Source organism: Gymnoscopelus microlampas (genome assembly GCF_963454915.1).
Source record: "Gymnoscopelus microlampas genome assembly, chromosome: 3".
Lineage (NCBI taxonomy): Eukaryota > Metazoa > Chordata > Actinopteri > Myctophiformes > Myctophidae > Gymnoscopelus > Gymnoscopelus microlampas.
The window spans coordinates 52,343,385-52,368,004 of NC_139940.1; the positions used below are offsets into that span (position 1 = coordinate 52,343,385).

The following is a 24,620-nucleotide window of genomic DNA, read 5'->3' on the forward strand; positions in this document are numbered from 1 at the left end:
CTGGGACTCTGTGAAATCGATGTTAATTTAACTCTGAGGATGTACAAATGGAACCAAATGGACCCGTTAGGGTCCATTTGGTTCCATTTGTACATCCTCAGAGTTACAGATCCATAGAGGTCCATTTGGTTCAATCATTTAGCTGGGGACCCCCTGGAAACCCCTCAAGGACCCCTGGGGGTCCATCCGACCATCCACCCATCCATCCATCCATCCATCCTTACCTTCTCTGGTCTGGGTCCAGACTGACCCCTCCCTCCTCTCTCTGCTCTCTCCTGGGCTCCTATTGGTCCTATTGCCTCTCGCCGGGCCCCTCCCCCCGGCCGCCATGGCAGCGGACGTGAACAGGTTGGTGTGTGGGGGGGAGGGGGCGGGGCTTTCCCCTTCCTCCTCCTCCTCTACGTCGTCGTCATCTTCATCATCATCGTCGTCATCCTCCTCCTCATAGGCCTGTCAAGGCGATTGATGACGATTAATTCCGTAATTCAGTCGTACCAAATAATTGCAATTAATGACTTGTGATTTTTGGCATTGAACATTGGAACATAAATTATGAATCAAAATCACATTTCTGTTTGTCACCGGGCAGATATGACAAACTAGGCCGCTATAAGGCCTTCAAATACAGCCCTACATTGCGGTGAGCAGAGCGATGGTGACAGAGTTATAACCATTTGAGGTGTTAAACACTGCTTTAGTGCAATTTAGATTTTTGGGTGTGACTATTGTCATGGCAGACCCCTGAACAGTGTTTCTGCCGAGTTTGGTGCGGAACGGAGCGCCTCGCAGGTCCGCATGTTACGTACAACAAGCTCATAACGTGTCACATCGTGATCTTGTAGATCGCTATTTTAGATTTTTGTACAACATTTGTGAAAACATTTCAACAGATGAATTCATCCAGAAGAACGGAAACGATTATTACTATTGTGCAAAATAATAGGCTCTATGCACAGCAGCCATATTATCACTTCCTTCACAGGTGTTACCAATGATACTAATGAAGGCTCTGTTCCATTTAGTCTAGCACAGTGGCTCTCAGATTTTTCAATTTCCACGACCCCCATAACTCTGAGAGTGTACAAATGGAACCAAATGGACCCTTACGGGTCCATTTGGTTCCATTTGTACACTCTCAGAGTTACACATGGGGCCATTTGGAAACCCCTTAAGGAACCATGAGGGTCCCTGGACCACACTTTGAGACCCACTTGGTGTAGCAGAGTGTTTCCAGTGAGCCAACATGCACAATATCAGCACCCTGACTCTGTTTGACCAGAATGGAACAGAGCCTTCATTAGTATCATTGGTAACATCTGTGAATGTCTTCACAATATGGCTGCTGTGCATAGAGCCTATTGTGATTATCTCAAATAATCGGCGATCAGGTGTTTTAAGCAATAGTTATGACAGACTCACCTCCTCATCTCTCTTGTCTTCCCCTCCTCCTCCTCCTCCTCCTCCTCCTCCTCCTCCTCCTCTTCCTCCGTCAACCCCCCCGGAGTAGTCTCTCCAGCCGCCCGCCCCCAGGCCCCCCCACCCGCCTCCGAACAGCGCCAGGTGGGAGGAGCCGAGCCGCGGCGAGGAGAGCAGCGACGCCGCGTGTCTGAACCTCTCCGACGGAGGAGGAGGAGGCGCAGCGGTTGAGGAGGAAGAGGAGGAGAAGAAGGAGTCTTTCCCGTACCGGCGCTGCCACGCCGACTCCTTCGACCCGCTCGCCGCCTCCCCCCGCCTCCTCTCGCCTCCCGCTGCCGCTACGCCCGCAAACCCCGATCTCGGCTTCTGTCCGCCTTTGACCCCCAGCCCCCGCTCCCTTCTCTCCGCGGTCACCTCCTCCTCTTCCTCCTCCTCCTCTTCCTCCTCCTCCTCCTCCTCCTCCTCGCCTGCACCCACCTCCTCCTCCTCGCGCTGACGGAGGTGATGCCTGCGCTTGCGTTTCTCGCTCCTGCATCCGCAGCCTCCTCCTCCTCCCGTCTCTCCGTCGCCTCCCTCTCCTCCTCCTCCTCCTCCTCCTCCTAGCCCCGCCTCCCCGCGGAGTAGCAGCCTGCTCCCCCGGCGCCGGTGGAAGCGGGCGGGGTTGAGCAGGAAGTGGTGCGGCGGGTGGTGGGCGTACTGGTGGGGGGGAGGGGGAGGAGGAGGCGGGGGCAAAGTGAAGGAGGAGGCGTGGTGCGGGTGGAGGTGCGGGTGGTGGTGGTGGTGGTGGTGGTGGTGGGAGTAGAGCTGGGGGCCGGTGGCGGGGGCGGCGGAGGGCTGGGGCGGCGGGTACCCTCTGGTGTAGAAGCCCAGCTCGTCCATGCCGTCCTGGGGGTCGAAGGGTTAATTAAAGGTAGGGTAAGTGATTTGCGTTGGTTAAAATAAGTGTTAAATAGCTCTATATTCTGATAGTACTCATTCCTATAGAGTGTTTGTTCAGTATTAGGAGTCTCCCTGTCTCTCCACCTCTTTGTTAAACAGAAAATGCATTTTCGTTTCAGTTTCAGTTTCATTTCCAATTTTATCCAACCAGGATAGAGAACTCAATCAGGATACAGATTAAACAAGTGAAATTGGAAGTGATGACACTAAGAAATGAGCAGACAAAATTGGAACTGGAACACTATAAAAATTAAGCTTAAAAATGGGTACTTCCTCCTGATTGGCTGAGATTTTGACACCTACCGAAAAATGTATTTTCTGTTTATTAAAGAGCTGGAGAGACGGGGAGACATATGTTACTGAACAAACACTCTATAGCAATGATAACTATCAGAATATAGTATTTTAACATTTTAACAAAATACTTTTTGTTTTAACCAAAAAATATCACTTACCCTACCTTTAAACGTTAAACAACATCAAGCTAAATTAAGCAAGGGATAATGCATGGGGAGGTGGTCATTATTGAAAATTAAAGCCCGACAGGGTGATTATCCACTGATAACGGCTACTTAATAAACAAATAAATAAATTGACCCAAAAGTAACAACAAAACAAAGTATTTTCTTGCTTATGGCAATGAAAGTATTACATAAGTATTGGGCTGGGCGGAGAAGTTCGCCTCGGAAAACAAATGACAGTATTCCATAAGGTAACCGGAAGACTCGCCCCAAAACACACTCGCCCCCATTCTATATACCGCCGGATTTGCCCGGGGCGCGTTTTGGCGAGAGTGTTTTGGTATTCTTGCGTTGTTGCGCCACGATAAACAAGTAAGTGTAGTGGATCAAATAGAATCACTTTTTGGTTATTGCATCGTCTATTTCTCACTTCAAATGTTTTCGAAAACATTCTTGAGAGCAACGTTTAGTTGTAAATGACATGGTGTGTTTGTTTACATGGCTGTCATGTTGGATTCAGCATAAAACCAAGCAGCGCAGGTTGACATGAGCAGGTAATCTAGAGTCTTTGATTAGACAGCTGTCTGTTATAGAGCTCATCGGTCATTATACACTGATAACACACCACTGAATTCAGCGATTGACCAATCAGAATCAAGCATTCAACCAAGCCGTGTAATAAGCCACATTAATCATTAGGACCGGGAAAGCATCTGTGTAATCCAGTGACGCTGTATGAGCTTGTAGATCTGATTTTTTTTTGGTAATCTTGAATTGTTTAAGCAAATCTTTGAATATATATACATATTGTTTTGCTTCTGGAGGGTCCCTGGAACAAAATATTTTCAGATGGGGGTCCGTGGCCAAATACATATAATTTTGGGAGGTCCTTGACATGAAATGGTTTGAGCACCACTGATATTTAGCAACATGCGTTTTTTCAAAAAACTTTTAGGATTTAGAAGACATTTGTAGAGTCCCCAGAAGCAAAGATTTGAGTTGCAAATGTTGGCTTTAAAATATATATATATATATATTCAAAGATTTGCACATATTTTCAAGGTTTTTCAAAAACAGCAGACCTACAAGCTCATAGTATATCTGCTATTTTTGAATGGCCAAAGAAATCTAAAATGACACAGATGCTTTTATGGGTTAAGCAACATTAAGCCACAGTAAATCTCATTAAACATGAATTAATGGTGAAGATACCTTATGGATGCAGTTTTGTATTTTTCTTGTGGTATGAGTGATGACATTATAGCATAAGATGTACCTCACATTCACATTTTTAGGTACTTTTTAGGTCACAACGTTAAGCCAAATTAAGCCACATTAAGCAACATTAAGTTAAATTAAGCCACATTAAGCAACATCAAGTCAGAGTAAACCTCATTACTCAACATGAATTAATGGTGAAGATGTCTATTTTGTCTATCATTAAGTCATATTCGACCCTCATTACCGATATTTCAGCTTTACATTAAGCCACATTAAGCCAAATGAAGCCACATTAAGCCACATTAAGCCAAATTAAGCCACATTAAGCCACATTAAGCCAAATTAAGCCACATTAAGCAACATTAAGCCAAATTAAGCAATTTCGTTCTTTGAACACTGGCACATATACAGTAAATAAAATGTACATTTCTGTTTGCCGTTGCAAACAAAAATTGCACAGGGCAAATATGTCAAATAACTTACATTATGCAAAGAAATGACAATGACCGCTACCAATAATCTAAATAAATAATGTACTATGGCCAAAATAGGCCAAATGTAATAATTCGATCAAATATATATAATAATAATAGTAGAAATAGTCGAACTTGTAGATTGTCTATTTCCGAAATTCTTTAAACTGTTTGAAAATGTCCAAAACATTTTAAGAGATGAACTTACACAGATGAATGTAAACGAAAACACAAAGATAATTGCTATTATCTCAAATGAATTGTGGTCGGGCGATTACGTCACACTTGTGACCGACTCACCTGGGGGAGGAGCTTGGAGGAGGCGGGGCAGCCGCAGGGCGCCCTGCGGAGGAGGGGCTGGCAGGGGGGGTAGAAGGGCGTGGCCAAGGAGGGGTGAGGGGAGTAGAAGCCGTTGAGGTTGATCCTGTAGATGCTGGAGGAGCGCCCCCCGGGGGCCGCCGATGGAGGTGACTGTGGCGTCCCGTGATTAGGCCTGTGATCAGCGTGACATTTTAGTGGACCATTCATTGTCCTACGAATAATAGGCTCTATGCACAGCAGCCATATTGGAAAGAAATTGGGCCTCTTCCTTACTTCCTTCACAGGTTTTATCAATGATACTGATGAAGGCTTTGTTCCATTTCATGTAGCACAGTGGTTCTCAAACCTTTTCATTTTAAGGACCCCATAACTCTGAGAGTGTACAAATGGAACCAAATGGACCCGTAAGGGTCCATTTGGTTCCATTTGTACACTCTCAGAGTTACACACCTTTTAAGGGGCCATTTGGAACCCCCCTCAAGGAACCATGAGGGTCCCCCGACCACACTTTGAGACCCACTGGTGTAACCTGTGTTTCCAGTGAGCCAACATGCACAATATCAGCACTCTGACTCTGTTTGACCACAATGGAACAGAGCCTTCATTAGTATCATTGGTAACACCTGAGAAGGAAGTAAGAAGAGGGCCATTTTCTCTCCAAAATGGCTGATGTGCGATGAATGACTTCATTGTGTTTTTGGCATTGGACATTGGAACATATTAATACAATTTAGATTTCTGTTTGCCTTGCCAGAATTGCACAGGAATAACTTCAATATAAGAAATGACTGACAATGACTTATCGACATTTTACTATGGCCAAATTCAGGCCATATATTTAAAGAAAACTTTGAAAATCTGACACTTTAGTGAACCGCTCAAAAATTTCGTAATAATCGCTGACAGGCCCTTACCCGTGATGCCGTCTCCCGCCGATGACGACCCCGTCCTCGAAGAAGTCCCTGGGCCCCCTGGGCCAGCCGGCGATGCCGCGCCGCCCGATGTGGAGCACCTCGCCGAACTGGCCAATGAGCTCGTCCAGCTCGGACAGGAAGTCGGGATCGTTGCGGAGCAGCAGGTGGCCGTGGTGCTTCTTCCTGTGTTTGTTGCGGGGTCTCTTCAGCGAGGCGCCGCCTGTGTGCAGTGGTGTAAAGTAACTGAGTACATTTACTCAAGTACTGTACTTAAAGGTAGGGTAAGTGATATTTTTTTGGGGGGGTTGTTTTGTTAAGAGGTTAAAGTACTATATTCTGATAGTAATCATTGCTAGAGAGTGTTTGTTCGGTCACAGCGGTCTCTCCAGCTCTTTAGTAAACAGAATATAGTACATTTTCAGGTAGGTGACACATTTTAAGCCAATCAGGATACTGAAAATGCATTTTATGTTTAATAAAGAGCTGGAGAGACATGGAGACTCCTTTTACTGAACAAACACTCAATAGCATTGAGTACTATCAGAATATAGAGCTAATTAACACTCATTTTAGCCAAAGTAAATCACTTACCCTACCTTTAAGTACAATTTAGAAGTATTTTTTACTTTACTTGGGTATTTCCAATTTCCAATACTTTTACTTCTACTCCACTACTTCTCGGATCCAAACATTGTACTTTTACTCCTCTACAATTATTTGAAAACTTAAGCTACTACTTACTTTGTAGATTTGGATTATTATAACACATACATTAACCACTTCAGCCCTATATACCTTTCGGCCATTTGAAAATAGACGATCTACAAGCTCACAATGCCTCGCATTGTGAGCTTGTAGATCTGCTATTTCCAAAAGATTATTATACATTTCATACATTTGAAAACTTGAGAAATGGGACATTCTGCATAATGAGTACTTTCTACTTTTGGTACTTTAAGTACATTTTGATACCAATACTTTGGTACGTTTACTGAAGTAAAATTTGAATTCCGGACTTTTACTTGAATTCCGGACTTTTACTTGTAACAGTATTGATGATAATGAGTATTTCTACATTGTCTAACGCCCGGGATTCGAACCCGGGTCTCCCGCGTGGAAAGCCGACATTTTAACCACTAAGCCAAAGGATATCCCTATCGCTTGGGGGCGATATTAGACTTTCAGGCCACCAGGCTGATGTAGTGAACCACTCTGTTACAATTGCAGTATTTATGCATTTACTTTACAAAAAATGTAGTACTTCTTCCACCACTACCTGTGTGCCCCAGACAGGGACAGTAGTCCACGTGGGGGCGCTTGGCGTGTCCCAGACAGGGACAGGGGGGACAGAGACACGGGGGCGGGGGATAGGGGGACGACAGGCACTCGAACTCCCGCCGCCTGTGCCTGCTGCCGTGCCTGTCCCGGTGTCTCTCCGCTGCCGCCGGCGCCGCCGGGGGCGGGGCTTGCCTGTGGACGGGGAGGGGCGAGTCGACGGGAGACGGCCGCTCGAGGAGGAGCAGGGAGGAGGACGACGAGCGAGAGGAGGGCGAGGGGCGCGGGCCTCCGGCGCCCATCCTGAGGGCCCCCCCAGTGCCCAGTCGGGGACCCCCCAAGCCGCCTCTGGGGCCCTCCCCCCCGCCGCCCCCCGTCCGCTGCTCCGACACGCTGTTGCAGTCGGTGCCGATGCCGCTGTCGCTGGGCAGCGTCTCCTCGCTGTGGTGCGACTCGCTCCGCGGCGAGGGCGTGGAGCCCTCCTTCAGGAGGAGGTGGTGCGGCGCCTGCGGCGGGGACGAGCCGTGGAGGAGGTGGTGGTGGGCGTGGGCGCCGGCGCCGGAGGAGGGGGGAGGCGGGGAGAGAGAGGAGGAGGAGTAGGAGGCGGAGGAGGAGGAGGCGGCGGCGGCGGAGAGCTTGCAGGAGGCGTGGTGGAAGGGGAAGTGGTGGCGCCCCAGGCACGGGCAACAGCCGCCGCCGCCGCCGCCGCCTTTCTTGGCGAAAGAGGAGGGAAAGAGCGAGGAGGAGAGAGGGGAGAGCGACAGCGAGGAGGAGGAGTTGTTGGAGGGCGGGCGGGGGGAGGTGCAAGAGGAGGAGGGGGAGGGCAGGGAGAAGGAGGGGGGGAAGACGAGGGGGGAGGCGTGCGCGTGCTGCGTCTGCTGCTGCTGCTCGGCGGAGGCGAAGCCGCCCTCGCTGTACGGGCTCTGGGCGCCACTGGAGTGGGTGAGGGAGGGCGAGGGGAAGGGGTGGGCGGGGGGGAAGAGGGCGTGTCCCGAGGAGAAAAGAGAGGAGGTCTCGGAGGGGTGGGGGTTGCCGTGGCCGCCGCCGCTGCTACTGCCGAACGGCCCGGCGGGCTGCAGCGATGCATTGTGGGAGTTGGAGTTCGTCATCTGCGCGGCGGCTTTGGGCTTGCGGCCGCGCCTCTTGCCCATGTAGATGGTTCCTCTCTTGCTGACGTTGATCTGGCGTCCTCCCCCCGCCGGCGTCCCGCCGCCGCCGAAGGACGCCGAGGACAGAGCGGACAGCGCCTGAGACGCCGCCCGCGCTGCCGCCGCCCGCGCCGCCGTCGTCGTCTCCGCCGACTTGCGCGCCGGCACGGCGTCTCCCGTCTCCGCCTGGTCTCCTCCTCTCCTCCTCGCCTCCCCTCCTCCTCCTCCTCCTCCTCCGTACCTGGAGAGCGCCCCCTTGTGGAGCCTCTTCCTCTGCCTCTTCTTCATCTCTCCGATCAGCCGCCGGATCTTCAGATCGCGGCTGCAGCTGCTGCTGTCCTTCTTCTTCTTCTTCTGCTGCTGCTTCTCCGCCCCGAAGCCGGCGTTCCTGTCAAGGATCGAGAAGGGAGGATCGAGAATGGATTTCATTGTCAGATCGCTGGTTTAACCGGCGTAAAGAAGTGGGTGAATTTTCGTGCAAGCTCCGACATTCGTGGTTTTCAGGAAAGATAAATAGGGGGGGCAGAGGGAGGGAGAGCAGGGAGAAAACAGAAACGATATCTACATATACACACAGCAAAAGCAGAAGCTACGTACATGAGGTTGGATATAAGGTGCAGAAGAGTGGCATTCGTTTTTTTAAATGAAGCAAATAAGGAAGTGCCACATTCCCGGCAGTTCTCATTAATAGTTGTCACTATTTCTCCCCCGCTGGCTGCATAAGAATTACCACGCAATTGATTACAATGGGGATTTGACCGGACTTTATACTCGATTTGATTACCTTAGTAAACATTGTCATAAATACTTTATAATTACAGTCGCTAGTTTAAAGTCTTCTTTCAATTAACATAGGCGTTTTTTTGTAAATTATGGTCCCATTCGTTTAAAAAGAATTGATGATAAAGTAGGGTATGCTTCTAGGGCTTCTACTGGCTCTACTGAGCGAAGACCTGAAAAAGTGGCTTCAAAACGTGGCTGTAGAAACCATTGGGTGACCGCTCCCTTTGTCCATATTTTTTACAGTCTATATGGTACACAGCATCAAAAAACAGCAGCTATGTGCATGAGGTTAGACATACGGTGCAGAAGAGTGGCAACACATCAGTAGGTCCACATAGCAGCAGGTATGTACATGAGGTTAGACCATGGGGTCTTCAACAGGGGGTCCGGGACCCCTAGGGTGTCCTCAGAGTTACTACAGGGGGTCCGCCAAATCTTTGTGTGATAGGATTATTTTTTTATACCTTAACCACTTGAACCCTAGCATCCCTTTTTCTGAGGAGAACTTTGGCCAAAAATAGCCGATCTACAAGCTCACAACGCCTCGCAGCGCGAGGCGTTGTGAGCTTGTAGATCGGCTATTTTTGGCAAAGAGGTGTTTGGTGTAGAGGGAAAAAAGAGCAGACCAAGTAAACAAAAAAAGTTGAATCTGAAACACAATTTTATACAATATAGAGAGGGTCCCTGCTTCATCTCTCTCTCAGCTAGGGGGTCCTTGGCCTGAAAACGTTGAAGACCCCTGGGTTAGACATAAGGTGCAAAAAAGTAGGCCTAAGGCAAAAAAACGTCTTACCTGTCTTCAGATCCTCCTCCTCCTCCACGCACGCCTCCCGCGCCCTGCTCCCGAGGAGGCGGCGGCAGGAGGAGGGGCCTTTTGGGAGGACGTCCTCTCTTCCTGGGGGTGGAGCTTAGCTGGGCGACGGGGCCGGCCTCCTTCTTCGAGGGCGGCGGTGCTGCTCCTTCGCTCGCGTGAGGAAGGGAGGCGCCGACGGGGAGGAGGACGGCGGCGGGTTTGGGCTCGCGCGCGTCGGGGGTGTGCGACCTGGGGCGACCCCGCTTCCTGCTGGGGAACGTGGGAGCGGCAGACGGGGCGGGGCAGGGGTCAGAGGTCGCGTGGCTGTGGGCGGGGGACGGAGGGGTGGCGGAGCGCTGCGACTGGTCGGCCGGCGGCGGCTGGGCGGAGCCGGGAGCGGCGGCTTCCTGCATCGTCCGGTGGGCCAGCTTGGTCCAGCTGGGCCGCCGGGCCTTCCGCTTCTTCAGGGGGCGACTGTCCTGCTCCGCCGGGGGCGGCGAGGAGGAGGAGGTGGGGAGAGGAGGCGCGCAGGAGGGAGGCGCAGCGGCGGCGGAGGAGGAGACGCACGGAGGCGCGGCGGGGGCTCTGGGGGGGAGCTCGGCCGGTGGGAGCGGTCGGGCCGCGGTCGGGCTCTCCGCCGCGGCGTTGCCGGCGCCTCGCTGCGGGTCCTGCGCTCCTCTCGCCTCCTCCTCCTCCGTCTCCTCCGTCTCGTCGCTCCGTCCTCTCTCCTCCTTCCCTGTCCCGTGTCTCGACTTCCCGTTCTTCTCCTTCTTCTTTTTCTTCTTCACTCCTTCCTCCTGGCAGGCGTCGCTCCGCTCTCTCGCCACCTCTCCTCCTCCTCCTCCTGCTCCTCCTCCTCCTCGGTCACGCTTGGACTTCTTCTCTTTGCGTTTGTCCTTCTTTGCTTGTTTTTTCTTCTCCTTCTCGAGCTTGTCCTCCTGTTGTTTGTCTGTCTGGCCAGAGGAGTGCGCCACCTCGGCCAACAAGGAGGACCTGTGTGGATGACCAAAATAAATAATGTACTATGACCAAAGCAGGCCATATCCTTTATAATGCTATACTTTAAAAAATAAACAGTTTAAAAATGTTTGGCCCAAATGCCCAAAATAGGGACACCTTTTATTTTCAACCTTTCACCAGGTTGAAAGTGGTGAAAAGAGCTCGGAAATATGACATTTCTGTTAAGGTCATCCATCTGTTTATATGCAGATGAATGCAAACGATTCCGACCATTATGCAAAATAGTTGCGATTTGCTGAAATAATTGCAATCAGCAAATTATGTAATGCAGTGTTTCTCAAAGTGCGGTCCTTGGGGGGGGGGGGCTTTCCCCTGCAAAATGTGTTAATATGGCATCACATTCAGTTTGACCAATTTATCCCTATATACTTCCGCTGTTTGAAAATAGCTGTTCGCTATTTGCCAAAAAATGCTTTTTTTTGTGGAATGTGGGATATATTTCTTAAATATTTTAACAACACAAATCTTGTACGGGGGTCCCTGGCACAAAATAATGTCAGATGGGGGTCTGCGGCCAAATATGTATTTATTTCTGGCTCCCTGACTTAAAATGTTTTGAGAACCACCTAATATATCATACATGGGCAACTGGCACACCTTCACTTAATGCGGCCCTGAGGTTAATATCGCAATACTGATATATTGATTTCAGCTGTTCCAATTCCAAACACGCAAACATGACCCGTTTTAATTACTTCAGTCTATATGAGTAGCTTAATGACTAATATTGAAATTCTATTGTCTTGTTTATGTCCAATGTATTTGTATTTAAGTTCATAAAGTTAACATAAGTATAACTAAATGCATTTGAAATTAAATACAAATTTTGCTTTTCAGGATTCCAATTCAAAAATAGCAAAAACAGCAGATCTACAAGCACTGCGATGCGTATTGAGCTTGTAGATCGGCTATTTTTGTGTGACATAGAATGGCGAAGTATGGCATTCATTTACAAAAAAAGGTTACAATACCTAGTCTGTCCGACAGTATATGCAATGTGTCCCTCTGGACTGAGCGTGGAAATATGGTGGCCCACTCCATCATCAAAGTTGCATCACCCCTGTAATATATCTCTGCTGTCCGGCAGAAACCAGCTAATTCCAAAATGTTCATTTTTCAGGAAATGAAAAAAAGTGGAGTTAGGAGGTTTTGTTCGTCATTGATAAGAACAGCTGAATGGACCTCCAAGCTCACAATGAGTGTGAATATTGGAGGTCAAAAGGGGGTGGAGCCTGGAGTTTAGCAGAAAGTTTGAGGATCCAATGGAGTTAGCTGGTTTTGTCAGAAGCGCCAACACACAGACGTAAAGGGTGTTCAATGGCACCGATTCATGGGGAAAAAAATGCAAAAGTGTCAAAATGGAGTTATCTGGTTTCTGCCGGACAGCAACGAATAGGCTCTATGCACAGCAGCCATATTGGGAATGAATTGGGCCCCTTCCTTACTTCCTTCACAGGTGTTACCAATGATACTAATGAAGGCTCTGTTCCATTCTGGTCAGGGTGCTGATATCGTGCATGTTGGCTCACTAGAAACACTCCATTTTGGTTCCCAAATGGCCCCTTATGGTGGGTGTGTAACTCTGAGAGTGTACAAATGGACCCGTACGGGTCCATTTGGTTTGTACACTCTCAGAGTTATGGGGGTCCTTGAAAATAAGACAACCACTATGCCACACTAAAATGGAACAGAACCTTAATTAGTATTATTGGCAACACCTGTGAAGGAAGTAAGGAAGGGGCCCAATTCATTCCCAATATGGCTGCTAGGCATAGAGCCTATTATGCTATATGAACTAATTTTGCTGGGTCCCCTTCAAGGACCCCCTGGGGGTCCCCGGGACCCCACTCTGAGAGCCACTGATGTAACCAAGGTGACGGGACTAGTATTACCTGTGGAAGCTGTTCTTGTCCCTCGTCTTCGGCGTGAAGGCGGGCGAAGGCGCCCCCGGGGAGGACGGGACGGCCGTCCCGTTCGTCAACGACCCCTTCTGACCCTTAGCGCCGAGCTTGCCGGGCGCGGGGGTCTCCGCGGGCGGGGAGGAGGCGAGGGGGGGAGGCGGGGAGGAGGAGCAGGTCCGGGACGCCTGGTGTTCCGGTTTGAAGGGAGAGCCGGCTTGGTCTCTCCTGGTCCGGTCAGGTGGAGGCGCCTCCGTCTGAACACGCAACAACAACAACAACAACAACAACAACACGCACATAAACATTCACTGTTTGCACACAATAACACTCAATGACACACACCGCTTACACAAATCATATTACCACCTGTGGAATCCATTAGTAGACCGGGGATGACAATATTGGATCAGGACAAGGGCACCCCCGTGCGCGCACGCGTGTGTGTGTGTGTGTGTGTGTGTGTGTGTGTGGTGAGGAGGACGCAATGACTTTAAGTGTCTTTATTCTGACCGTTGGAAAGAGGGAGAGAGAGAGCAAGAGCGTGCGAGCGCGCAAGAGAGAGAGAGAGAGAGAGATTGAGGACAGGGTGACTCTATCAGGGAGAAAGGAGGGCAGAATGGGGGGGGGGTGGACGCAGGAATGGGGTTGACACAGAAAGAGGAGAAATACAAAGAGAGAGAGGGGGAGGAGATAAATGAGAGCAGGTAGAGAGAAGATGAAGGGAAGTAAAAATAGAAGAGTGGGACAGAGAGAGAGAGAGAGAGAGAGAGAGAGAGAGAGAGATGGAGAGAGGGAGAGAGAGAGCGTTGCACCTGTGCTGTTTGTTATAAATGAACCCTGATGGAGCTGAGAAGACTGGCCTGTTACTCTGACACCTTCATTCATCTGAAGCAATACACCTTCATCCCTCTGTCTGTCTGTCTGTCTGTCTGTCTGTCTGTCTGTCTGTCTGTCTGTCTGTCTGTCTGTCTGTCTGTCTGTCTGTCTGTCTGTCTGTCTGTCTGTCTGTCTCTGTCTCTCTGTCACTCTCTGTTTTTCTGTGTCTCTCACTCTGTCTCTTTCTGTCTCAACTCAATTCCAAAGGGGCTTTATTGGCATGATAAAACATAAGTTTACATTGCCAAAGCAATGTCAAATGTTTCCCTGTCTGTTTCTCTCTCCGTTTCTCTCTGTCTCACTCTGTCTATCTCTCTCTGTCTCTCTTTCAGTGTCTCTCTCTCTCTCTCTCTACCTTTCTGTCTGTCATAAAAGCAGATGAATCAATGTGTATATATATCAGGTCTTGCACGTCACTGAGCTGCTGCCCTATTTATAGTTCTGTTTACGCAAATGAATGCACTGCTTGGGTTTCACCATAGAGACAATAGTTCACTTGACCTTATTACACATTTTATTATTACATACAAAAGCTGAGTGTGTTTACATGATATATAATCATTCATATACAGTATAAATATATATATATACAGTGTGTGTGTGTGTGTGTGTGTGTGTGTGTGTGTGTATATATATATATATATATATATATATATATATATATATATATATATATATATATATATATATATATATATATATATATATATATATATATATATATATATATATATATATATATATATATATATATATATATATATATATATATATATATATATATATATATATATATATATATATATATATATATATATATATATATATAGCTTAGCTGTTGTATCTTCCCTAGGGATTATACGACTGCTCTCTAGACTAGTCTAAATCTATGACTGCTTACCAAACACAGCATTTAAATGATATTGAGGTAGATGGTCTTTCTGCTCATATAGGCCAAATATCATAACCAGTGTCAATTCTGACAGCAGATTTTGATGTAGTTTTAGTCATAGTCTTTTGAGTGAAATTCCATTTAGTTTTTAGTCATATTTTAGTCATCTGATATAGTCAGAGTTTATAGTCTAGCTTGTTTTAGTTGACTAAATATCACAAGATTGTAGTCGACTAAATCTACGGTTGATTTATTTGGTGTTGCAATGGCTGATTTATATACACTAGACCATACCCGGTCGACGCATCCGTGGGGGGGATATGCGCACATGATCTGGCAACCCGGGAGGCGACATTGTTTGACACATAAACGCTAATAAGAAGCTGAGATTTGATGAAATTGAAAAACGGGCTTCACAGTTAAGTTCAGATGGTAATGGTCAATGGCTGTGTGCAAAATCAGAGCAATTGCTCCAGCCACTGAGGAGAACCGGGTAGCTTCACCACTACACCACTACAGACAAACGGACAGAGGTTACTCAAATTATAGGAGGATAGCTGCGTGTCGAAAATATTTTCAGAGCGTGACATCCATGTGCAGCCAAGCATAAAATGACTTGTCTTAGTTCTACTGAATCTCTTCTACACTAGTCCCTCCCTAACAGTTTAGTTTTTATTTGTGGACAAACTTGTCAACATATCATAGTTTTAGTCATCACAGCTTAGTTTTTATTTAGTCCAGCTTGACACATACCGTAACACTGAACTTTGTGTGTGTGTGTGTGTGTGTGTGTGTGTGTGTGTTTGTTACCTGTTGGTTGACGGGGACAGGTGCTGAGGCGGGAGGGGGAGGCGTCGCCGACGACAACCGCGGCAGCGGAGGTGACGAAGACGCCGGCGGTGTGGCGACGTGGGCGTGGCTCTGCCCTCTGGCTCCTCCCACCTCCCCCTCCTCCTCCTCTCCCCGCGTCCGGGGGCTGCTGCTGTTGTTCTCCTGCTGCTGTCCTCCTCCGGCCTTATCTCCTCCACCCTTACTGCCTCCATCCTTATCTCCGCCACTGCCTCCTCCCTGTGGTCTGTGGTTGGCCCTGATGGGGGTGGAGGAGGTCCTGGCTGATGAGGAGGTCCTGGCTGAGGGGGAGGCCCTGGAGAAGGAGTAGCAGGGTTATTATAATTTAGTTCAGTGATTCTCAAACTTTTTTTAATTTCAAGGACCCCCAGTTCACTATGCATTGGGGCACGTACCTCCCATAACTCTGAGCGTGTACAAATGGAACCAAACGGACCCATATGGGTCCGTTTGGTTCCATTTGTACACTCTCAGAGTTACCCATCTCTTTAGTAACGAAAACATCACAGTCAACTGAAATAAAGATAGAAATTGTCACCTCCAGTGTGAAGTAAGCGGTGCCTCACACCCAGGTGTTGCAAATAGTGCTAATTAAAGATCAGGCAGGCTCCTGCTGTCTCTCTCCCTCGCTCTTAAAATGTGCGTAATGTGTTGCAGATTTGTGTTGCAATCAGTTGCAGCTGTTTATGGCGTACACATACATACATACATACATACATACATACATACATACATACATACATACATACATACATACATACATAGTCAGATATAGAAGCCGCTAGGACCGCTTAACAACAAGGCTTTACAAAAAACGATGACTAAGTGAAGCTGTATTGCGTGCTTACAAAACAAACTAAGAAAAGAAAAAAGAAAAAGAATAATAACCTTGAGGAGGAGCAGGAGGAGGAGGGGGTCCGGACGGAGGAGTAGACGTTCCGGATGGAGGTGTGCTTACAGACGTAGCTCTCCAGCATCTTGGGAGGCTTCTTGGTGCGCTTGGTGGTCTGAAGCGGGGAGGCGCGCACGCGGGCGCCGTTGTCGTCCTCGTTGGCGTCGAGGGCAGAGGGGGCGGGGTCAGGGGCGGGGTCAGGAGGATTGGGGGCGGGGACGGGGACGGGGAGCGGCGGCAGGTGGCTCGGACCCCGCGCCACGCCTCCCCTGCACCTCTCCTCGATCAACAGCTCCAGCACGGCCCCTCTGTCTCTGTCTCCTTCAAGAATCAAGAAAATCAAGGTTTATTGGTCACTCACTCATAGCTCATACAAGAAGCGAAATTACCCTTTTGTCAAGTCTGCGCACTTATGGATCCCACCGCAGTTCTAAGAAGATCCGCTGTGATTGGCCAGTAGTCACTGTGATTGACAGTTCTTCCTTCTTAGGGTTTTTGCAACTATGTCTAACCTATGCCTAACCCTAACCTTAACCTCAGTAAAACTATGCCTAACCCTAACCTCAGTAAAACTATGCCTAACCCTAACCTTAACCTCAGTAAAACTATGCCTAACCCTAACCTCAGTAAAACTATGCCTAACCCTAACCGTAACCTCAGTAAAACTATGCCTAACCCCAACCTCAGTAAAACTATGCCTAACCCTAACCGTAACCTCAGTAAAACTATGCTTAACATTAACCTTAACCTCAGTAAAACTATGCCTAACCTTAACCTTAACCTCAGTAAAACTATGCTTAACCCTAACCTCAGTAGAACTGTGCATAACCCTAACCCTAACCTCAGTAAAACTATGCCTAACCCTAACCTTAACCTCAGTAAAACTATGCCTAACCCTAACCTCAGTAAAACTATGCCTAACCCTAACCGTAACCTCAGTAAAACTATGCCTAACCCTAACCTCAACCCTCAAAGTGACAATGGGTCAAAGTACAGTGATTACAACAACATACAATAACGGTAATAATCATACAATAAAGGGTAAAAATTCACTTCATCATGCTACTGTGTCACACAAAAGTAGGGAAAAGAGCTGATCTACAATCTCACAAGGCATTTCGCTACAAGCTTGTAGATCAGCTATTTTCGATGTATTATTTATTTTGAAGTGGTTAAGTGCGTCTGTGGGTTTCATGAATATAGATCCAATGGAAGTATGAGTAAGAGCTTGTGACTAAATGATAACTACAATGGATCCATTGGAATACAGGTTATTCTTTTAACAGAAAAGAAACTGTTGGGTTGGCCACACCATACCTTCTCTCATCCTCCTCTTCCTGCTGCTCCCCCCCGCTGTCACTCCTCCTCTCCTCTCTCCCCCCACCTCCTCCTCCTTCTGTTTGGCTCTCCTCCTGCCTCCATCCCCTCCGTTCTCCACCTTCTCCCCTCCTCTCTGCTGCTGCTCCTCCTCCGGCCGATCGGTGGAGGGGTCCTCAGGAGTGGCGGTGGGGGAGGTGGCAGGAGGAGCGGGGACACCTCCCTTCGCTCTCTGGTCCATGGGAGGAGGAGGAGGTGGTGGGGAGGAGGAGAGGGGAGGCGTGCGGTGGGGTTGGGGGCCCAGTATAACTCTGTGGCTGGGGGGAGGACGGGGTGGGCTTAGTGGAGCATCCGACCCACGTCCTATCGCCTCTCCTCCTTAAAGCTGGAGGGGAGGGAGAGAGAGAGAGAGAGAGAGAGAGAGAGAGAGATCAGTGTTGCCAGGTTTTGCGAGAGAAACAAGCAACTGCTATTTTTAAAAACTGTGAAATATTTGGAATGTTTTTGAAACGTTTTAAATACATAAATCTTGCATGGGGGGGTCCCTGGCAAAAAAAACTGGTTGAAACAACATTAGGAAGCAAGCCCCAAAAACCGCAACCCGCAACCACCCAAAGTCGCTTATAAATACTAGACCATACGCGGTGGACGCATCCGTGGGGGGATATGCGCACATGATCTGGCAACCCGGGAGGCAGTTCGTCCCATAGCTGGGCAGCCCCGTAACCATGGCGACAGTGTTTGACACAAAAACGCTAATAAGAAGCTGAGATTTGGTGAAATTGAAAAACGGGCTTCACAGTTAAGTTCAGATGGTAATGGTCAATGGCTGTGTGCAAAATCAGAGCAATTGCTCCAGCCACTGAGGAGAACCGGGTAGCTTCACCTACTCACCACTACGCCCTTCACTACGCCCTTACTAGAATTATAGTATGATGATAATAAGCGGACATGGCAACACTGAGAGAGATTGCTGCTATGTCCCAAGAAGTTGTAAAGCATACCAAGTAAGCATAATCCTGAAAAAAAAAAAAAATGCTGCTATAAGCTTTATAGCATGTGTTTATACACAACTATTTCTAAAAGCAAATGAACCCTTTTGTGCTTTTATAAGCTAGCTTTACAAGTTGCAAAGTGACATAGCTCTGTTCACACATTTATGTATTCCCTTTAATTGTACATACATTTCTTAGTTTTTGATTGTTTTTACATGACACTTGCTTCGCCAATGTAAACATAATGTTCTCTCATGCCAATAAAGCTGAATTGAATTGAATTAAATTAAATTAAATTGAATTGAATTGAATTGAATTGAATTGAATTGAATTGAATTGAATTGAATTGAATTGAATTGAATTGAATTGAATTGCATTGAGAGAGAGAGAGAGAGAGAGAGAGAGAGAGAGAGAGAGAGAGAGAGAGAGAAATCAAATATCACACTTTGAGAAATAGCATAAATAGCAGATTGGTTATTTTCCATCGATTAAAACCAGCATAAGACAACACATAATGCCACATCACAACATTACAATATCCCAAATCCCAGATGACATTTAGTCTCATATAACAATGGATGTGATATCGACATATTGCCCAGCCCAATGTGAATGACTCACACCTAATTCCACTGACTCACAATAACAATGCTACTGACAGGTGATGAGTCATGTGAGTGAGATCAGATTATTTGGAGAGGAGTGGTGTAAAGTAACTAAGTACATTTACTCAAGTACTGTACTTCAGTAGAATTTTGAGGTACTTTTACTTTACTTTTACTTTACGCGTGGCATCGCGACAACGTGTCGCGATGCCACGCGTTGTGAGCTTGTAGATCTGCTATTTTCAAACATTTTAGTACTTTTTACTGGGTACTAGTATATTTTGATGCCAATACTTTTGTACTTTTACTCAAGTAACATTTTGAACATTTAACTTGTAACTCAAGTAAAAAGATTGAGTACTTTTTCCACCACTGGTGGAGAGGAGAGGAGAGGAGAGGAGAGGAGAGGAGAGGAGAGGAGAGGAGAGGAGAGGAGAGGAGAGGGGAGGGGAGGGGAGGGGAGGGGAGGGGAGAGGTGGGGTCCCCAGCCTGCAGACAGTTGAACTGAGTTAAGCCCTGATGATGTCATTATACAGGAAACCCAGGGGACCAATCACAATCCTCACAGCAGCAGGCCGGGGTTCTCAGAATGACTCCACATACAAACAGCCTTTTTAACTCAACCTCATCCTTTCATCCCTTTCATCCTATCTCCCTTTCACACTTTCACACTTTCAGCACACTAAATCAGTCTACTGTACCTACATTATCCTCCTGCCAGCTATTGATTTCTGTGGCACTAGTAGAGATCTTTCAAATTCAAAGGGTAATATAACATGAATACAGCCTTTACTAAAAGCAAAAAAAAGGTACCATGACTTATCTTTATAGATTCTGCTTTGTTTGCATTAGTTTGTGTGCTAAAAAGTCTCATGTTTCTCCATACAATAAGTGAAAGGAAAAAAACAATTTGCGGTTTCTCTATCACAGAGCACACAAGTGACAGATAAAGATGATTTACAATAGTTTTGTTTATTATACTTGACTTATTATACCCAGATAGTTCAACATAGCTTTAACTCGTTTGATTGCTTCTGATCTTTATGTATGCTTATCTTTATAACTATAGACTTAAGCCCTACGTACGTTGTTGTACAATGAATAGCGAAAAACGCCTATCTACAAGCTCACAATGCGACACGATGCATTGTGAGCTTACTAACTATTATCGCCTATAATTGATTGATTGATTGAATACTTTATTAACAGTTTGCAAGGCAAAGACACGGTGGCACAGATTTATACAAACTAATGCTAAAAGGATAACCCAAATAAGCCCAGGGCTTGATTCCATCAAGGTCCTGTGTATTCAATTCATCGAGACATTTAAAGACAAACAACAATATACAGTAATATGCTAAAATCATCATATATACACGAGTAGTAATAAAAAAGAAAGATGTGTGCAGTAAAGTTGGGGGGTGGGGGGGGGGGGGGGGGGTCATTTCTGGTGATGAGCTTAGACTTTTTACTTTTTACAGGGGCCAGTTACAAATTGCAGCCACCATAGGTGCTCTTTTAGAGCGGTTTTGAAGGAGGGTAAGGAGTCACACTTTTTTATGCCTGTTGGTAGAGCATTCCACATTCTGGCGGCATAGCAGTAGAACGAATTTCACCCCATTTTTGTGCCGAAACTGGGTTCAGTGAGATCAATGGGGCTCCTTCTGGTGTTGTGCCTGCGTGTCTTTTATGCGATTGAAGTAGTCTGACAGGTACATGGCTATCCCTGTTTTCGCGCGTATCTTGACGACCAGGCCCAATGACAGTTGCTTAACTCTGTCCTCTACCCTGAGCCATCCCACCCTATAGCATAATGAGCAGGGGTTAGGTGAGTTCTGGGTGTGAGGCCTAGTCGTAACCTGACCAGTTTGTTTTGAGAGGTCTGCACTTTTGTTTTCAATGCCTTTGAGGTGCTAAAGTACCACGAGGTGCATGCATAGTCGAAATGACATTGGATGAGTGCTCCTGCTGCTAAGTGTCCTCAGTGTGTTCCTACTGACCACCGAGGAGATCCTGAATTGTTCTTAGGTTGACTTTTCTGATTACTTTTGTTGCTATTTTTTCACTTGAGACATTGCCCTCTAATGATATGCCTAAAATAAGGACACCAGCCTGAAAGTGGTTAATATATAAGTAAGTAGCACATGCGGCAGTTGGCCCAGTTTTTGTACTGTAGCATGACCCTGGACATGACGCCAGTATGTCACATAACGTGTTGGCTAACGTTACTTACTAACTCGTAACTCGTTACGTTACAGGATTACTGCCATTAAAAAGTATTCCGTTAGGTTACAGGATTACATTTTGAGAAAAGTAACTTGTTTGATTATTTTTGCGGTGCCGACGATTAAAACACACCTGCGAGGAAGATTGGTATAAACATAAAATCAAGAGTGCAGCTGCAGCTAGGACCGCATTGGAAAGTTTTTCATTACGCTTTAATGTGCTATCCCATGGGTAAAAATTATATTGCAATTGTACTTGTATATGCTTGACCAAATCAAACGCAAGACTACCGGAGTGACCAATGAATCCCAAAATACTAGTGTGAATACTTCCACGACTGTACTAACGGGCAACCTCTCTGTCTTCTCTCAATCTCTGCCATGTTGCACAGGTGCGACATATTGATGTAATAAAACAAGACCGGTAATACCGTCAGCCGGGTGTCACACCCAAAGTGGTGTCCCATTGAATAGAATGATTACGCAATCACCACAGACTGCAAGGCAGCGGCCACCGATTTGTGTGTAACATCTGTGCACGTCTCCGTGGACAGAGACAAGCTTGTTCATTCAGGAAACGGCGCAAATGCGTCGGATGGATTTTCCCTTTCCTTTGTGGCAACAGAAAGAACAGGGAAATATAGTTCTGAAATGTAACGCCATTATTTCGGCATACTCTAATTGCAAAACTAACGCGTTAGGTTACTCCGTTACCCCAAAAAGTATTCCGTTACAGTAACGGCGTTACTTGCAACGGCGATACCCCCAATACTGGTCACATGACGTACAAGCTCACCCCCTGAGCATGAGGCTAGCATGTCACATGACGTACAAGCACACCCCCTGAGCATGAGGCTAGCATGTCACATGACGTACAAGCACACCCCCTGAGCATGAGGCTAGCATGTCACATGACGTACAAGCACACCCCCTGAGCATGAGGCTAGCATGTCACATGACGTACAATCACACCCCCTGCACGCTAGCCTGTCGCAGGGACTTACACCCAATCCAACCCTTGATGCTGAATGCCAAGCAGGAAGGCATTGGGTCCCATTTGTATCGTCCTCGGTATGACCTGGCCGGAGAATCGAACCCCGACCTCCCAAACGCAGGGCGGACACTCTAACCACAAGGCCACTGAGCATTTCAGAAGTGACGTATTCACATTGAGATCTCAGTTTTGCCGAAATGCACTTGTTTTCCCTACTCTGGCCCTGACTGATTAAATAAAAAGTACTTTTCTCTGAGTGCTGGGGAGTCTCTTCTGAACCGTGCAGCCGGTAAAGCGATTACTAGAAGAAATTTGAGTTGGTGCGCGCTTGCAGGTTTTTTGCTTCTGCCCCGGCCAGGCGGATAAGACGCAGACTAAGCGGAGTTCCCCTCTTTTGACCTGTCTGCTCCGACATTTCATTATAGATACCAGTCAGTATGACGTCATGTGACTCGCTCTGTGGTCCGAATGGAGAAAATAACCTTGTCAAGCGGATAGGAGGAGATTCTGATCTACTGAGTCAGTTCTGACATTTCCATTTTGACCGCGGAGAGATTCAAAGTATTGTTTTTCCAAATGATGCCATTCGGAATTGGCCCTACATGGCTAAAGCTTTTGGTATGGATTCCAAAATGGTTTTGGATGAATAGCATCATCAATTTGTCCTATGTTGGCTTGTATATGTTTTTACAGTGTAAGAGATATTTATGCTTTTAGAGCAATAACAATACAATTTCTAGATGGCTTGCATTCTTGATCAAACCACACTTCCCTCAGATTTGTTCTAATGTGTTTATAGTAGTAGAGTATGTGCTATAAAACACTCAACTCTATAAACGTATTTGACCGGAGTCCCACAAGGCTCTATACTAGGCGCCTTCCTGCTATTTCCGCCGAATGTTTCGCTTAGGGACAAAAGTATTGAGAGTTCAAATCTCTCATAGGATTAGGGTTAAGTTTATAATATAGATGTGTACATGGGGCTTTGGTAAATGTCAAGTTGTGTTTCGATTTGGGGGGGTTGAAAATGTGCTCTCTAATAACCATTTCTATCCACTCTCTCTCTCTCTCTCTCTCTCTCTCTCTCTCTCTCTCTCTCTCTCTCTCTCTCTCTCTCTCTCTCTCTCTCTCTCTCTCTCTCTCTCTCTCTCTCTCTCTCTCTCTCTCTCTCTCTCTCTCTCTCTCTCTCTCTCTCTCTCTCTCTCTCTCTCTCTGTTTGCCTCTGACTCTTTCTCCCTGTGTCTCACTCTCCATCTCTCTCTGTCTGTCTATATCTGTCTCTCTGTGTGCGTGTGTGTGTGTGTGTGTGTGTGTGTGTGTGTGTGTGTGTGTGTGTGTGTGTGTGTGTGTGTGTGTGTGTGTGTGTGTGTGTGTGTGTGTGTGTGTGTGTGTGTGTGTGTGTGTGTGTGTGTGTGTGTGTGTGTGTGTGTGTGTCTGTGTGTGTGTGTGTGTGTGTGTGTGTGTGTGTGTGTGTGTGTGTGTGTGTGTGTGTGTGTGTCTCTCTCTCTCTCTTAGTGCAGACCACACAGTAAAAGTGAGCTACAACATGTTAATCACAAACATATTTCCTCTCATACCCCTCCCTTCTTTTTTCCTTTTCTCCAAAAACTCCCTCCATTCAACGTTCCGACCCTCTTCCTCCCCCCTCCCCCCTCCTCCTCCTCCTCCTCCTCTCTTGGTAACACAGATCTTTAGGAGAAAGGGTAAAACTTATTTTTGGAAGGGAGGCAGGGTGAATTCCTTGGCTTCCTCTCTGCAGTGAAGGAAAGCTTTTCATTGACCTCCATTGTAAATGTTCTTTTAATGTGAGCTGGAACACACCCACCGTCTGCCTGTCTGTCTGTCTGCCGGTCTTTCTGCCTGCCTGTCTGTCTGTCTGTCTGCCGGTCTTTCTGTCTGTCTGACGGTCTTTCTGTCTGTCTGCCTGCCTGCCTGTCTGTCTGTCTGCCTGTCCTCGTGGTAGCTCTGCATACAGACATTACTCAAATCAAGCCAACATGTGTTCCTCTCAACGCCTGCTGTTATGTAAGAGCAGGGAAACCACCCCCCAAAAAAAGAAAATAATAATAATAACGATAATACACAATTAAAGCTTTTTTTAAATAATAAAATGTAATTGTGTCCAATCTGTATGGTAGAGTATGTTAAAACAATATAACTTATACAATTGGGGTTTTGTCTCCCTGCTCTTCTATTGAGACATTTGGATCGTGTCAAAGGTCATCTTTTGACCCGATGGTCGAGATTCAATTCATCCCCTGAGCAAGCAGGCCGGCTCTATTCAGCTCAATGGTAAAACATTTCAGCACT

General features: G+C 46.9%; 1 protein-coding gene across 1 annotated transcript in view; it reads right to left on the reverse strand.

Moving 5' to 3' along the window:
* The window catches only part of LOC311038862 (uncharacterized protein), a 59,416-nt gene that overhangs the window by 27,765 nt on the left and 7,031 nt on the right, over positions 1-24,620 (reverse strand). The window contains exons 2-11 of the mRNA XM_084048478.1: positions 17,492-17,876; positions 16,171-16,495; positions 15,244-15,577; positions 12,657-12,919; positions 9,745-10,737; positions 7,022-8,556; positions 5,746-5,965; positions 4,811-5,003; positions 1,420-2,301; positions 225-450 (exon numbers count right to left, since the gene is read on the reverse strand). Coding sequence (XP_083904604.1) covers positions 225-450; positions 1,420-2,301; positions 4,811-5,003; positions 5,746-5,965; positions 7,022-8,556; positions 9,745-10,737; positions 12,657-12,919; positions 15,244-15,577; positions 16,171-16,495; positions 17,492-17,732 — 5,212 coding nt within the window. The 5' untranslated portion in view covers positions 17,733-17,876. The remainder of the gene's footprint in view (positions 1-224; positions 451-1,419; positions 2,302-4,810; positions 5,004-5,745; positions 5,966-7,021; positions 8,557-9,744; positions 10,738-12,656; positions 12,920-15,243; positions 15,578-16,170; positions 16,496-17,491; positions 17,877-24,620) is intronic.